Consider the following 14,144-nt stretch of genomic DNA (forward strand, 5'->3'; position numbering starts at 1 on the left):
CACATAAAATTGATTGTCATCTTATTATAAATAAGATTTGAGATGAAATGATCAAGACAAGAGGAATAAACACAATTGAGCAACTTGTGGACATATTCACCAAGCATAAGCAAGCTTGGTGTCTTTGATGTGTATAGATCACCAGTTTGAGAGAGAATTTTGAAGATACCATTGCCTTGATTGATCTCCATTGCCCTAATTGATATAGATTGACTCAAATCAGTTCATTAATGGGAAAGTAAAATATATTGTGTATATTTTTTTGATACCGTAGAATATTTCTTTTTCTATTTAGTGAGGTCTCGTATATGGTAAATAGGAATGTAGTTGTACAGTCTTTAAATGAGAAAGCAATACAACTTTTTCAGCTCTCGACTGCTTTCCATAGCCCTAAGAATCTGACAAATGCAAATTAGGGCTCTTTATAAATGTAATTAGTATTCGGGAAGGCTAACTGCCGTGCAGATTCATCAGCAGGAGGAAAAGTCAAAACGCCGAGCGTCATTTGTGCCCTCGTCTATCTACGGAAATTGCGGTTCTGTCGGCGAACACCTCTCCCTTTACCAGGACAAAAGAAGGGTCAAAAACGTCAGTTCTCCAATGTCGGCTTGGCCCATGAGACTTGGCTCTCGGATTGTCCAAGGGACAAAAGAAGTGTCCCATGTCTCTGGACTTCACGTGTTCTCCGTATTATCCCCAGGGCGGTCAGGTCCGTGGTACTTGTTTTCCATTTTTATTTTTTCACTTGCGTTGGTTTTAAGCAAAAGACGTTTAGATGGACACTTCGATGCAATCTTTATTCTACCGATGGGTCATTTTATTGCATAACTCCATCGACGAGCTCGAGGTTTCTAAAATCGCCCCTCCGATTCTTGGGATTCGCAGACTTGGTCCTTGGAAGTTGCCCAAATCTACCAAGTGCGGGAACTCCAAATGTCATAAAAACTATTTCTCTTAGCCAAATGAGGCGAAAAGCCCGATTTCCCAAAATTCTTTCCAAGCTCCGTGACCCCGACGAGCAAGATCTCTCTACGACGATCCCGACACCAGCTACACCTCGACTTGCTCGTGTTGCATAGATGTCGTGCGGCCCTAACATCTTGCTGGGGTTGCGCAACCTCAGCATCACGTTGCGGCCGGGTTGCAGGGTTTTTAAAGGTAGATCTCCAAACCGTGTTGCGGATGGTCTACACTTCCATTATTCATTTATTTATTCTCATTCTAAGCCTTTTTCTTTATAAATATTTGACTTGTGTGGTTACAATATACTAGTTACTTTCAATGAAAACCATTTGGGCTTAGATGCACAGTCTTAAGTCAAAGCATTGCCAGCTTTGGTAAAACTCCTTTTTTGACCTTGCGCATAAAATTGCTACAGAAAATTCCGCATCTTTTTCACATTGGTTGCCCACATTCTTTGACCTCTGGGCCTCCGGCGGGGATCATGTGTTTCAATGAAATTTCTGGGTGCAATTATTACCGTTTAGCTCCAATCAACTTTTATTTTTTGGCCGGTAGCTCCAATCAACTTGTGTCGTGCACGCTCAGCCTAATTAAGGCTCCACCACCTGTGCTAATTATACTTTTAAAAAAAGATTAATATGTGAGTTGTTGTCAAACCTTTGTAAAAGGGTCGCTAAGAAAACGATTTTTTTAATTAATACGAAGCAATAATTGAATTATTATATGTGACATTGAAATAATTGTAAGATTATATCACTCTGAGTTTTTCAAGTGCAAAGTTTATATTTTAAAATATGGGGTTCTCCCATTATTCTTTGTCATGAGGACCCATGTACGAAAAAACAAAACCCTTTTTTTTTTTCTCCAAAAAAGTGATCTGAACACTTGAAACTGACATCAAGTGCCCCACGAAAAAGCCAAGAGATAAGTGTAAACGAGAGAACAGAAGTGAACAGAAGTCGGCAGAAAAATCAAATGGAAGGTGGGAAGACGAGACAACGGCTGACACGTCACGATCTCCAGTCACATCCCCATCACCCACCAATCCACACCGTCCGTTCCTCCACCGCCCAACGAACCCCGCCCGTCCGATCCCATCGGACGTCCTACGACAACCGACCATCTTCTCTTCTCTCTTTCACTGACGGTCTAGAAAAAGAGAGAAAAAAAAAAAGCACCGAACATCGCGAGAGAAACATACGGAGTCGCGCACGCGTAATTTCATTAATCACGGGGGGCAACGGTACTTCAATTTGCAACACGACAAAGGCCAAAAGCTAATGGAAATTTAGATAATAACCTGCTAAGAAAGCATCTTAGATTTTTCGAAACACCCCAACGACCGAGGAAGGCAGATCTTCCGAATCATTAACGTGTTCCCGACTTGTGTCGTGCATATAGGATCTAGACACTTATCTCTCTCTATAACGTAACGTTTGGACACACTTCTATCGAATGGGGACATGCGACATTCTCCCATCCCGTGCATGTTACATAGGACTAGACACTGGGTTTGAGGTATGGAGGGGCTCCTAGCGCGCTTCTAGGTGGCGATGTCGTAGCGGATGTGGCGAAGGATGACGGGGATGACGGTGTCGGGTGAGCTGAGCTGGGGGAGGTGGCCGTCGGATTGCATGACCTCCACTATGGAGTCGCCGCCGAGGTTCTGGTGCAGGTACTCCGAGACGACGACGGGGACGGCGAGGTCCTTCATGCTCTGGATGATGTGGCAAGGGACGGTGACGAGGCGGAGGATGGAGCGCATGTCGCTGTTGAAGATGGTCTGGGCGACACTAAGGGCAATGTCGGGCCGCATGTTGAAGAGCGTGCGGCTGAACTCCTGGACGGCCACCGAGTCCATGTCGCCGCCGACGGCCAAGGGCGCGAAGCCGGAGCACCACGCCTTGTAGTTCTCGCGCATCGCCTCGAAGAGCTGGTCTAGGTCCTCCTGTTCAAACCCTCCAAAGTAGTCCGGGTCATTCACGTACCTAAAAAATAAAAAAAACATAACTTAATCATCAAATCATACTTGTCAAAATCGAGAAATCAATATTGTATGGTACATAAAAATTCCTTTCATGTTGATTTCAATTAATAACATTGTATGGTAAATCAAGATTTCTTTAATGTTGATTTCAACCAAATTCTGTTGATAATTTTTTTGTAAAATTAGTTTGAATAAGGAATTTTTTTTTTTTTATTCCTGTGGAAGAGAGAACGCCATCGTGGCTAAAAAAGAGTCTTAGCAGAGTCTTAGCTGTGCTGTGAGTCTTAGCAGAGTCTTAGCTGTGCGCAATAAATTAGGCATGATGAATCATTGAATGTTTGGTACCTAGACATTTAAAATGGTCCAGCAAAAATCAAAGCACGAAAGGTCAACGTCTCCTTCCCCACGGCCCTTAAATCTCTAAAGGCATGTTTGTTTGCCTCTCGACGGAAGCGAATTTCTCTTCTTCCTTTCTTTCTTGCTAATTTTCAAAATACCATTTAGATTTCGAAAGATATTACAAGAATTATTGGAAATTCTACCCTAAAAAAGTCCAAGCAAGTAAGCCGTAAATTTTTTTAACTTGAAAGGGTAAAAAAGTAAAAAAAATATATCACCCAAAAACATTAAATAAAATACATGGAAATATCTCCACGGTTTCAAAGCAGAATTTTTCTTTTGTTGGTCGAACTGAAGTTATATAACCTGTTTCACTTATTTCAGAGTTGATTTTGCGTTGCATTTTTTCGACATTTTCCAGAATCAATATGCAAGAAAATTTTACCGTCACTACTCGCCAACCATAATCGAAACGATTTTATGCTAAGACTTTCGACAAAATAATGAATAAAATAAAAAAGCTGCAGACCATATTTTACCAGCTCCTTTTTAGGAAAGTATGACGAAAACATTTCCCTGCATTATCAATTCCCGTCAAATTTCATGTTCAACCATAGAGAACTAATTCACTAACCTCAGCGCAAAAAAATAAAATAAAAATTCTTTATTTCGATACCCTGAAAACTCAGATCTACCGTTTATTCTTCGATTCGAACGACGGGAAAGTCCACCTCGAAATGGTTAGATTTCGAAATAGTCACCTGGGGGAGCCGGAAAGCATGACGATCTTGGCGAAGAGGTCGGGGCGGCTGATGGAGGCGATGGAGCCGACCATGGCGGAGACGGAGTGGCCGACGAATATGCAGGACTCGATGTGGAGCTCCTCCAGGATGGCCAGGAGGTCGTAGGCGTAGCCCTCCAGGGTGGTGTACCGCTCGAAGTCGAAGTATTCCGGGTTGGTGGTGCCGGCCCCCATGTTGTCGTAGATCACCACCCGGTGCGTGTCCACCAGGTGCGGCACCAGGTGCTTCCACACCGACTGGTCCGTCCCGAACCCGTGCGCCAGCACGATCGTCCGCTCCCCCGCCCCCAGCACCTTCACGTTGTGCGCGTCCTCCACGATCCCCATGGCCCCCCCTCCTGCCCCTGCCCGATTCCGGATTCGGATCGACCGTCGCCGGCGACGTTCCGGGTCGGTAATTCTCTGGGTTTATGGCTATGTGAACGGGGAGCGTGAATGGTGTAATTGGGTGATGTCGGGCGGAGACTGTTGGTGCGTGTGGATATAAGATATAGTAAGCACCACATGTGGCAATTTCGGGATAAGATTTATTGGTGGGAGGCGGGGTTCGGGTGGGGGTGCGGTCCATGGTGGGGGGAAAGGATGAGCTGTCGCGGCAGGGGCCGTTGGATTCCGATCCGGTGGTTGGCGTTCCTGCCTCTCCATCATCAATGGAGGGAGAGTAAAGGCATCTGATGCGAGAGGGACCCCACGGCCCGCGTGGCGGAAGTGGTTTCCACAGGACGGGGCGAGCGGCGTACGAAGAGAGGTTTGGCCGGCGCGCGTACCCGGCCCGGCCCGGCACGGGGCCGACATGGCGTACCGTCGCCATATGGGCGTCGCGTGCGAGGCTGGCCACGAGGTCGAAGGGTCGGGGTTGCACTGAGGACATCATCCCGCCACGTCTCAGGACCCTGTGGCCGTCCACGTAATCAATGAACGGAAGGGAAAATATCTACGGAAATGCGAACTAAAGTAACGGTCTCATAATCCAGAACCGAATTGATGGTTTGAGACTGTTGTAAGTGCACTTTAAGTCCTGAGGACAGTATCTCGCGGAGGTCAAAGGATGCACTGAGGACATTATCTTGACACGTTTCGGGATTCTGTGGCCACCCGTGTAATCAATGAAGAGAGAAGAAATATCTGCACAAATGCAAACTAGAGTGGAGGTATTGTAGTCCAAAACCGAATTGATAAATTGAAATTGTGGTAAGTGTACTGAAAGGTTTAAAATTTGTTATGAAAAAGTAATTAAAAGTACAATCAATGAAGAGAGATAAAGTACCTGTATAAGTGCATATTAGAGTAATAGTGTTCTAACCCAAACCGAATTGACATCAACAACTAAACCGAACTAATATTTTAAAATTGAGATAAACGTGCAAAAAGTCTTAAAACAAAAATACAATTGAGCTCTAAATTTTTAGAAAAAAATACGATCAAGTTCTACAACAATTGTTATAAAAATTTCAAAATGTGTAATCGAGTTCTAAAACTTGTCAAATTTGTGTAATTAATACTAAAATTTGTCAAGTTGGTGCACTTAAGTTTGTAATTTCTGTTTATCAAGTTAGACGGAGTTAATGCAATGACTTGATTTTATTTTTAAAGTTCTAAAACTTAATTACATTTTTATGATAAATTTTAGGATTTCTATTATACTTATCTATTTAAATTTTGAAAATTTTGAAGTGCGTGAATTGGAGACGATTGAATGAAAGAACCTCATGAGAATTTTCATGGTGTGCGAAGAAAGGAAACCTATAAATGTACGAAAGAATTTGAAAATCGAAATCATGAGCTCTAATCCAAGACTGTTTCACCCTAAAAAATATTTTAAAATGAGCTTCACATTAATTTAATGACTAGGTTTCTCCGATATCAAGCAAGCAAGAAGGATTAACCCTATCCCATTTCACATTCCCATCAATCGTTTGGATTTTGGCTAAGACTTGGTAGAAAGATTAGCAAGATAGGTTTGACTTTCAACTCTACCACTCCACAAAACAAACGTGGTAAACTCCATCATGGTCTTTCACTAAGACTAAACATACATGTCAATAACGATGGAATATATGAATCTAGGTGTTTGGTTTCATTCGAATGCGTCAAAATAATTTTTTTTTTTTTTTTTGGCCAATAGCTTGATAAAGATATCTCAACTATAAATTATGTTGATAGATCATCATACATTTACATATACGATTTTGTGTGGTTCGATTCGATTCACCTCGAAATATCAATTTCTCCCGTGGCGACCCACGTGCCTCGTGTCTTTTTGGTCCACATGGTGGCAGGTTGGTAGACACAAGATACGGAGGGGTCAGCATCTGCTAGGCCCAAAGTAGATGCAATGCGCTTTAGCTCCATGTAAGGGGAAATATCAAGATGGAATTGACGATTGGCCAATCTGTGGAAGAAAATCTAGTTGCCTTTTCGGAATATCATTTCTTGCCCTCTTATCGAGGCATCGACTTTACCGAAGATATCTCATTGCCTAAGGGAGAATCATTTCATTCGTGGTGGTGAAACCAGTTACCTGCCCCGAAATTTTGGAGAAATTACCCAATCAGTCTTAGATTTATTTTATGGATGTTAGTAGAGTCTCAAACTTTCCAATTTTACTATTGAAGTCCTAAATCTTTGCCCGAATTTCAATACAGTTTTTTTGATTGATTTTCATGGAAAATCATTGATGTGGCAGTGTTCTACGTAAAACGGCCGTAATGACTAGACAATCACACTAGTGAATTTCAAGAAATTTGATCGGAAGTATTACATTTGAGTTTTGCGTAAAGATGTAGGACTAAAGTGAGAATATTGAAAAAAAATTAAAATTAAATTAGTATTAATACAAAAAATTTTAAGACTAATTGGGTAATTTTATCCAGAGTTTTAGTCACTACGACTTCATTGCTGTCATTTGGTTTTGGCATGCTTGTGACAATGGTGTAGGCATTGTCCCAAGAATAGCCAACGCAGTACCGTACCAACTTGCCCCCTCTAATGGATGGGAAATGTGTCTTAAGTCTAGAAAGACCTTTATGAAAGGACAACAAGCTATAGAACAAGGGTTTCTTAAAATTTGGATTGATCAATAGGAAGTGAACAATCTATAGAACACGAGGACGTCCATTTGCTTGGACGAAACTTTTTGTGGATGGTGAAACAAACATACGGTGAAAGTTCGTGAATGATCTAGAAGGACTGCTCTGCAGAAGTAGCTCACGTTACATATGAAGTAAATGGTTCTATATTTGAGCCTCTACAGTTCTGGTGGAGACACGGATCTTTATATCAATTTAAATTGAACTCAAGTTAGTGTCCAGCAGCTGTCTTCAAGTGTTAGAATCCGCGAAAAGCAACTTAGAGTGAATCAGACTTGCTCTTAGCACTTTTGTGAAAGTAAAAGGGATGTTAGGCATAGATTAAAATGCATTGGCATAGATGAAAATCAGATTTTTGAAGATGGAGTTATGTGAGGTGTGTACTTCGGGTAAGCAAATCAAAAGTTATTTAAAGTCATTGTTTTTGTTAAAAGAGCTCCGCGACTTCTACGCATGAATCTACTTGGACCAAGAAGGAGTAAGAGCCTTGGTGGTAAGAAATATTTTGGTGATTGTGGATGATTACATTAGGCTTACTTAGGTAGTGCCCCTTGTCGATACACATGAAGCATTCCATTCAGTGAAGTTTGCAGAGTGAGTTTAAAATGAAAATAAAAATAAAAATGAAGCATTAGCTCTACTTGAACTTATTATAGTAGAGATTTTGAAAATCACAAGTTGTCAAATTAGCAAGTTATAGGTAAAGGAGAGAATCCATGAGAATTGACATCCGCCTTTGTAGAAAGGACACCTATAAATATACGAATGAACATTAAAATCGATTTTAAGAGCTTTGATTTTGGACTCTTCACCCTAGAAATCCTATAACTGATTTTTCCACATTAATCAAAGACCATGGAACCCTAATGTCAATCAAGAACGAAGAGGAGAACTGTATCCTAGTTATAATCAATCATTTGACTTTTGGCCCGCATACTGCTTGACTGCTAAGGTTAGCAAGATATGTTGACTTTGAACACTGCAAAGATACAAAAGAAACACGGTAAATTCCATGATAAACTTTCAGCAAGAGTAAACATGCATGTCGATAAAGAAAAAAAAATGCATGTCGATAATGATCGACTTCAAAAGACTCCCCTGTTTGCCGCAACCTATAAACTAAAAAGTAGCGATTTTCAAGCTAAAATGGAAATTAAAAATAATGGTTAATATCCTTAAAAACCCCAAACTAGTATACGTGTGACAAATTTACCTCAAACTAATTTTTTTGATCACGAAAAATCTTAAACTGATATATCTGTGACAAATTTATTCAAAATGACCATAAAAAATCTCAAACTAGTAAATTTACCCTAAACTAATTTGTTCAATTACCAAAACCTCAAACTAATATATTTATGATAAATATACCTTTGTTAAATTGAATTGATACTGCAAAAAACCACAAAAATTGTATAATTGTCACAAATTGAAAGTAAAATTTCAAATTGGTACACTAATCAATTGTCAGGTGTTATCTAACTTAGTAAATTTGATTGTAAAATTTAACAAATACTAACATAGGGTAAATTTTTTTACAAGTGTACTAGTTTGGAGTAAATTTATCAAAGGTATATTAGTTTATAGTTTTAATTTAGGGTAAATTTGTTATATGTGTATCGGTTTTGGGGTTTTTCATAATGTTAATCTTAAAGCTAATCTATAAACAAGAATTTATTGTTTAATTCAATGCATAAATTTTCTTGTATCATACATCAGAGTCCAAACGATAAATAGGTAAAAAAAAAAAAAAATCAGCCGAGCCTCATGCAAATAGATCATACTTTTCGTTATAGAATTATGCACAATTCGATTTGAATTGATTCGAAAAGGATCAATTTTCAATGCACCATCCACGTGCCATTTAACTTTTTGGTCCACATGGTGGTGAGCTGGTAGAAACTAGATACGAAGGGGTCAGCAGCATCCACAAGGCCAAAGCAAGATGCAATGCCCTTTAGCCCCACGCTCAGGTAAAAATCAAAGTGGACTCGACGATTGGTCAGTTTGTGGAAGAAATCTCATTGCCTTTCCGAGAATCATTTCCTTGCCTCTCGTCAAAAGTGACGCTGCAGTCGTTCCGCAAAGTGTAGAGGATAGGTTCCTTCTTCAACCACGAAAATGGAACTTTTTGGCCCTACACTTGTGGTGGTGAGTTCCGACAACTAGTTCGGGTAAAAGCCATGGATTGGGACCGAGAACATTAAAAAAAAGGAGAAGAAATTAGAGAAGGAGATAGAAATTTTTTCTAAACCCAATACCTTTCACCTCGGAAGATAATCAAGAGAGTGTCTATAGTCTAAGGTTGTTAATATGTCCAATTAGATCCATATTTATTAAAAAAACTTAAGCCAATGCGTTATGAATTAACTGTTATATGTTAATTGATCTACATCACACTAATTTTCTGATCTGGGATTTCTTCAACATAACTCACACGTGCATTTTAACAATCTTCCTCTCACATATAACGCCAACCGTCCCGAAATTATGCCCAGCCCCATAAATCGGCCATCGGCTCTAATACCATTCTATTCAGAGCGCGCAACAGAAGTTTAGTAACTTTCATCATAGGATATCACCAAGAGGGAGCTCAAAGTCTGAGTCTATTGACATATTTAGTTAAATCCATCTTCATTCAAAATTTTAACTGCTCTTCACTACACCAATTCTTCGACTTGGGATTTTTTTAACACAACTCACCCGTGCATCCTATCATTAAATTTGAAAGATTCTCGATAGCTGCCACCCATAAGTTAAGAAGAAGTGATTTATAAGCTAAATCTTAAAGCAAAGTCTAAAACTAATATATTGCTGAAGGTTCTTGATTTCGTTTAATGTATCAATTTACTTACGTTATAGGTTTAAATCTAAATGATAAAAGATAAATATTTATTGAAATGAAGATCATGCTAATAAATCACTATCCTTTTCGGTATAAAGCTTTTAGTTCGATTCGATTCGATTCGACTCAACTCGAAATGAGGTTTTCAGATGTTATTGAGTAATGACCACACTGTTCATGTGTCACGTAACTTTTTGCTCCATGTGGTGGTGAGCTGGAGATACCGAGGGCTCAGCAGCACCTACTAGGGCCAAAGTAGATGCGATGCACCTCGGCTTCACGTTCAGGTATATATCAAAATGGAATCACCGATTGGTCTTGTTTGTGGAAGAAAATCTCATTGCCTTTCCTAGAATCATTTCCTTGCCTCTCGTCAAAAGGGTACTAACACTCGCTGAAAAGTGTAGTATAGATTCCTTCTTCAAACACGAAAATGGCACTTTTTGCCCTTTCCCTTTTGCTGGCGTGGTTGGACAAGTAGTCGTACGGCGACAAGTGTCAGAATATATCTCAAATTTAAACTTATGAAAGAAAATATTAAAGATCACTTAACTTCTTTTTTTCCCTATCTTGCGGTGGTGCCATCTAATCTACACATATAATGAAAGCATAGCCAGTGGAACTATCGTAGAGAGTCACTGTTGTTTTCTTCTTTCTTTTTTCGTGTTTTGCTTAATTAGGAGAAACTTCTTTCCCTCGCATGCAACCAGGGAGTTCAAGGTCGTCCACCATGGCCACAGAATGGCCGGAGGTCTAGGTGGCAGTGGGCGGCAACAAATGAGCACCGGAAGAGCTTTGGCGGAGCAATCGCAAGTTTAAAGAGTATAAGCAGTAGTTCATGCACAAAAGAGAAAGACAAAAAAAAGGAAAAAAAAATTAAGAAAACATCTTAACACCAGAAAAAAAAAAGTTGTTTCCTTCACATCGCGTTGGTACCATTATAGGTAGGATGATCAATGATTATTGAACTACCGGATTAGATAAATCTGGTGAGATTTGATTAAGAGAACTCGGTTGTATCTTTCCTAAAAAATTTAGGACTGTATTAATTCAATCAAAATGTTTAGGACTTGATTGGTCTTTACTTAATAGGTTTACAAATAATTTGGCAATTATCTCAGGAAAAAAACGGATGACATGACGATTGAAGTCATGATATTTGCCCAACTGCCATCGAAGCGGCAATACACAGCAAAAAAAAAAAAAAATGACACGACGCTCGGTCTAACCATGTATAACCATCGGCACAGAGCGCGGGCTGATGTCTAGTTCACAATCAACCCAACGAGCGTCGATTGTCATTACGTGCAACCCTACCTGTTCTCCATTCAACTTACAGCTAATTATCGACCTCGATCTCCCATACTCGAATTCTTCCGCAATGCTTACATCATACCCACGATGGAATCGTCAATTCTAGTAAGCGTCGTCGCTGCTCCAAAACGATGCGTCATGGCGTCGACAGACATGAGCAAATGAGTTGTCGAGAAGGTGAAAGCACGATCGGCCAATGAATGCAACCGACCCGGGACAACGGCACGACGGCCTCGATGTCTCCCCGATTTCAGTGATTGGAGATTTCGACCTAATGGCATTAACTGTTTGCTCGTCGTGGCTCGTGATGCAATTGAAGTGAAGTTTGGTGGGCGTTCGTCGTCTTCCATTTCCTCCATCGTGCGATGGGATCGGGCTCAATGCGTCGCCGTCCCGCTCTTTATGCTAGAGACGTTTATCGTCCGTCGTCATTCGCAAGTTGACCGATTCCTGCGTTTCTCCAGGAGGCAAGTTGGCCACTTGGGTTTTCGCCGATTGGTTGCCCCTGCCGTCAGAATGGATTTTTAATGGTGTGCTGCACAATCAACAGCGTCATCTGTTGTCCCTTTCAACTATTTTTTCTTTTTTTTTTTCTTTTTTTGGCTGGGTATTTTTTGTTTTTACGCGAATAAACAATTACCGAGCTAGCCATGTTGATCCTGAATTCAAGGTCTGGAACGGCTCCGACACTCGATCTAGCTGTACGCTGATCGTCATTTTAACTAAAGATAGCATCGGTATATTTTTATGTCTCCTTTTAAGTGGAATATATTCTAACATGGGTTTCCAACTATATCTCAAAACGACCATTTTAAGAAAAAGTGAAGCTAGTAAAACTTTAGTTGCAGGCCTGTGAGAGGAAATCATCAAGGATCGCGCATCTGTTGTCAAATCAAGCTGATCAAACACTATGAAACCAAAAAATGGGAAAAAAAAATCATTGAACGGTTTTAAGTGGTTTAGTTTATATAGCCAATGTTTCCAGGTAGAGCAATAGAATGATGTCACCAAGACGAAGCACTATTATAAAATGCACAAACCACACGCAATAGGAGTAAGCACGATTTCATAGTAGATTCGAAAACCTAAGAATCGGATCAGTGGGAAGCTATCTATTTCCAAGTTTACAAGTATGCAGGCTATGTTCCAAATTTAAAAAATTAGGGAATTTGCTTCAATAGGTAGATTTCAAGCTCTAATTTAGTAGAACCTAAAACCTGAAATTTGGAACATGTAACTCAAAATTTGAAATAATTTTTCATATTTTTCTTGATTTATGTCTTTGCGTGATCCCGCGATATTTTACGACATTCGATGATGAATATATAATATGAAATCACTAGTTTGAATTTTCATTTTAAGCTAAGACTTTTGCTTTGTTAATATTTCATATTTTTCGTGAATCTATATATAAATTATAGTCATTGAATTAGTAGCAAAAGTGATCATTAAAGATGATGATTCATCATAATTGTTCAATTAATAATATAAGTAGAATTTGAGTAAATCTTGGAACTGATCCTAGAATATGTGATAAGGTAAGTTTCAGGTTTTAAGGTATGCATGGTAAGTTTTAGCTTTTATAAAATGATAAATCTATTCAATGAGTGGGTTCCAGTTTTGCGGTGGAACCTATATAGAACTTAGAACCACTTAACCTTAATACATGAGTCATTCAAATATTCTCAATTTTTCTTGACTCTAATTACACTCGATTCCAAAAAGATAACGTTTTTAGGCAATAACAGGCTTAAAAGGACGTGGACATTGTGGTAAGAAAACTTTAAAAGATGGTCTTTGCATCAACCGCATCCGTCGAAACAAAAAAGAAAAAAAAAATGTGATCTCCAATTAGGGAAATAATAAATGGGAACAATGCTAGAGATATCAGATTAGTCTATAGAACGATGTGTTAAATTTCGATCAACTAATTTAAATGAATAGACTAACTTAAACACTATTTTATATGTCGATATGATATAACAATCTCATTAATATCTCTAACATCACGGAAAATTAAAACAAGCGGTTGATCTATTTAGGCCACATTTATTTTACGAAAAATGAATGTTTTGAAAAATAATTTCCTAAAAATAACTATACTTATCGCTCATTAAACAAACAAAAAATATATTCATCATTCATGAAAACAATTATATATAAATTATTATCAAAGATAAAATATTTTTTATTAACCAATTATTTAACTAAATATTTGTCAAATCATACTCTTTATTAAGCCACCAAACGTGGACCAAATTAACATATATATATTTGGCTGTCTTTTCAATGAGATATATATTATGGCAATTGCTCTCTCTCTCTATGCATAATTACGAAGAGGAGGTAGAGAGAGAAAAGAGCATCAAATGGAGGGATGCTCTCTGTGGCTCCCAAACAAAGGGATTTGAGAATAAAGAATAAAGAGCATGCGAAATGAGCACAAGTTGGCTCTAACAGTCAAAGATGAAAACGAAAGTGGAAGAAGCCCATTAGCATCTGTGAAAGATTCTCCAAAATCTCTCAAGTTGACCTTAGTTTTTCACTAAGCTAATGAGTGAAAATGTCTAATCAAGCGTGTTGAATTTCATGTAGTCTTCCAATAATCGAAAATCTAAAATGTTTCCCGACATGTTGGAATTTAGAAAATGAAAGTTGTAATTTCGTGATTATATAAATAACTGACGAATGATTCTCGCTTGTTTCATTGGTAGTTATGATTGAAACAGCATCATACGCATATAATACAATATCTTAAAGCTAGTTATAAGACTTTACATCCTAACAAGGGACAACAACTCTTGC

General features: G+C 39.0%; 1 protein-coding gene across 1 annotated transcript; it reads right to left on the bottom strand.

Moving 5' to 3' along the window:
* Window positions 1-2,161: 2,161 nt before the first annotated feature.
* LOC104457375 (probable esterase KAI2) lies at window positions 2,162-4,572 on the bottom strand. Its single transcript, XM_010072322.3, has 2 exons — window positions 4,051-4,572; window positions 2,162-2,951 (listed from the first exon to the last, which is right to left on the bottom strand). Exons 1-2 carry the CDS (start codon window positions 4,416-4,418, stop codon window positions 2,507-2,509), a joined length of 813 nt encoding a protein of 270 aa, XP_010070624.1. The 5' UTR covers window positions 4,419-4,572; the 3' UTR covers window positions 2,162-2,506.
* Between the last annotated feature and the right edge of the window lie 9,572 nt (window positions 4,573-14,144).

This window comes from Eucalyptus grandis, chromosome 8 (assembly GCF_016545825.1).
Source record: "Eucalyptus grandis isolate ANBG69807.140 chromosome 8, ASM1654582v1, whole genome shotgun sequence".
Classification (NCBI taxonomy): domain Eukaryota; kingdom Viridiplantae; phylum Streptophyta; class Magnoliopsida; order Myrtales; family Myrtaceae; genus Eucalyptus; species Eucalyptus grandis.

Excerpts from the sequence above, each read along its gene's own strand:
- LOC104457375 (XM_010072322.3), bottom strand. The coding sequence starts at position 4,418 with ATGGGGATCGTGGAGGACGCGCACAACGTGAAGGTGCTGGGGGCGGGG. Across the intron at positions 2,952-4,050 it reads ATGCTTTCCGGCTCCCCCAG|GTACGTGAATGACCCGGACT; the intron begins GTGACTATTTCG and ends TTTATTTTTTAG.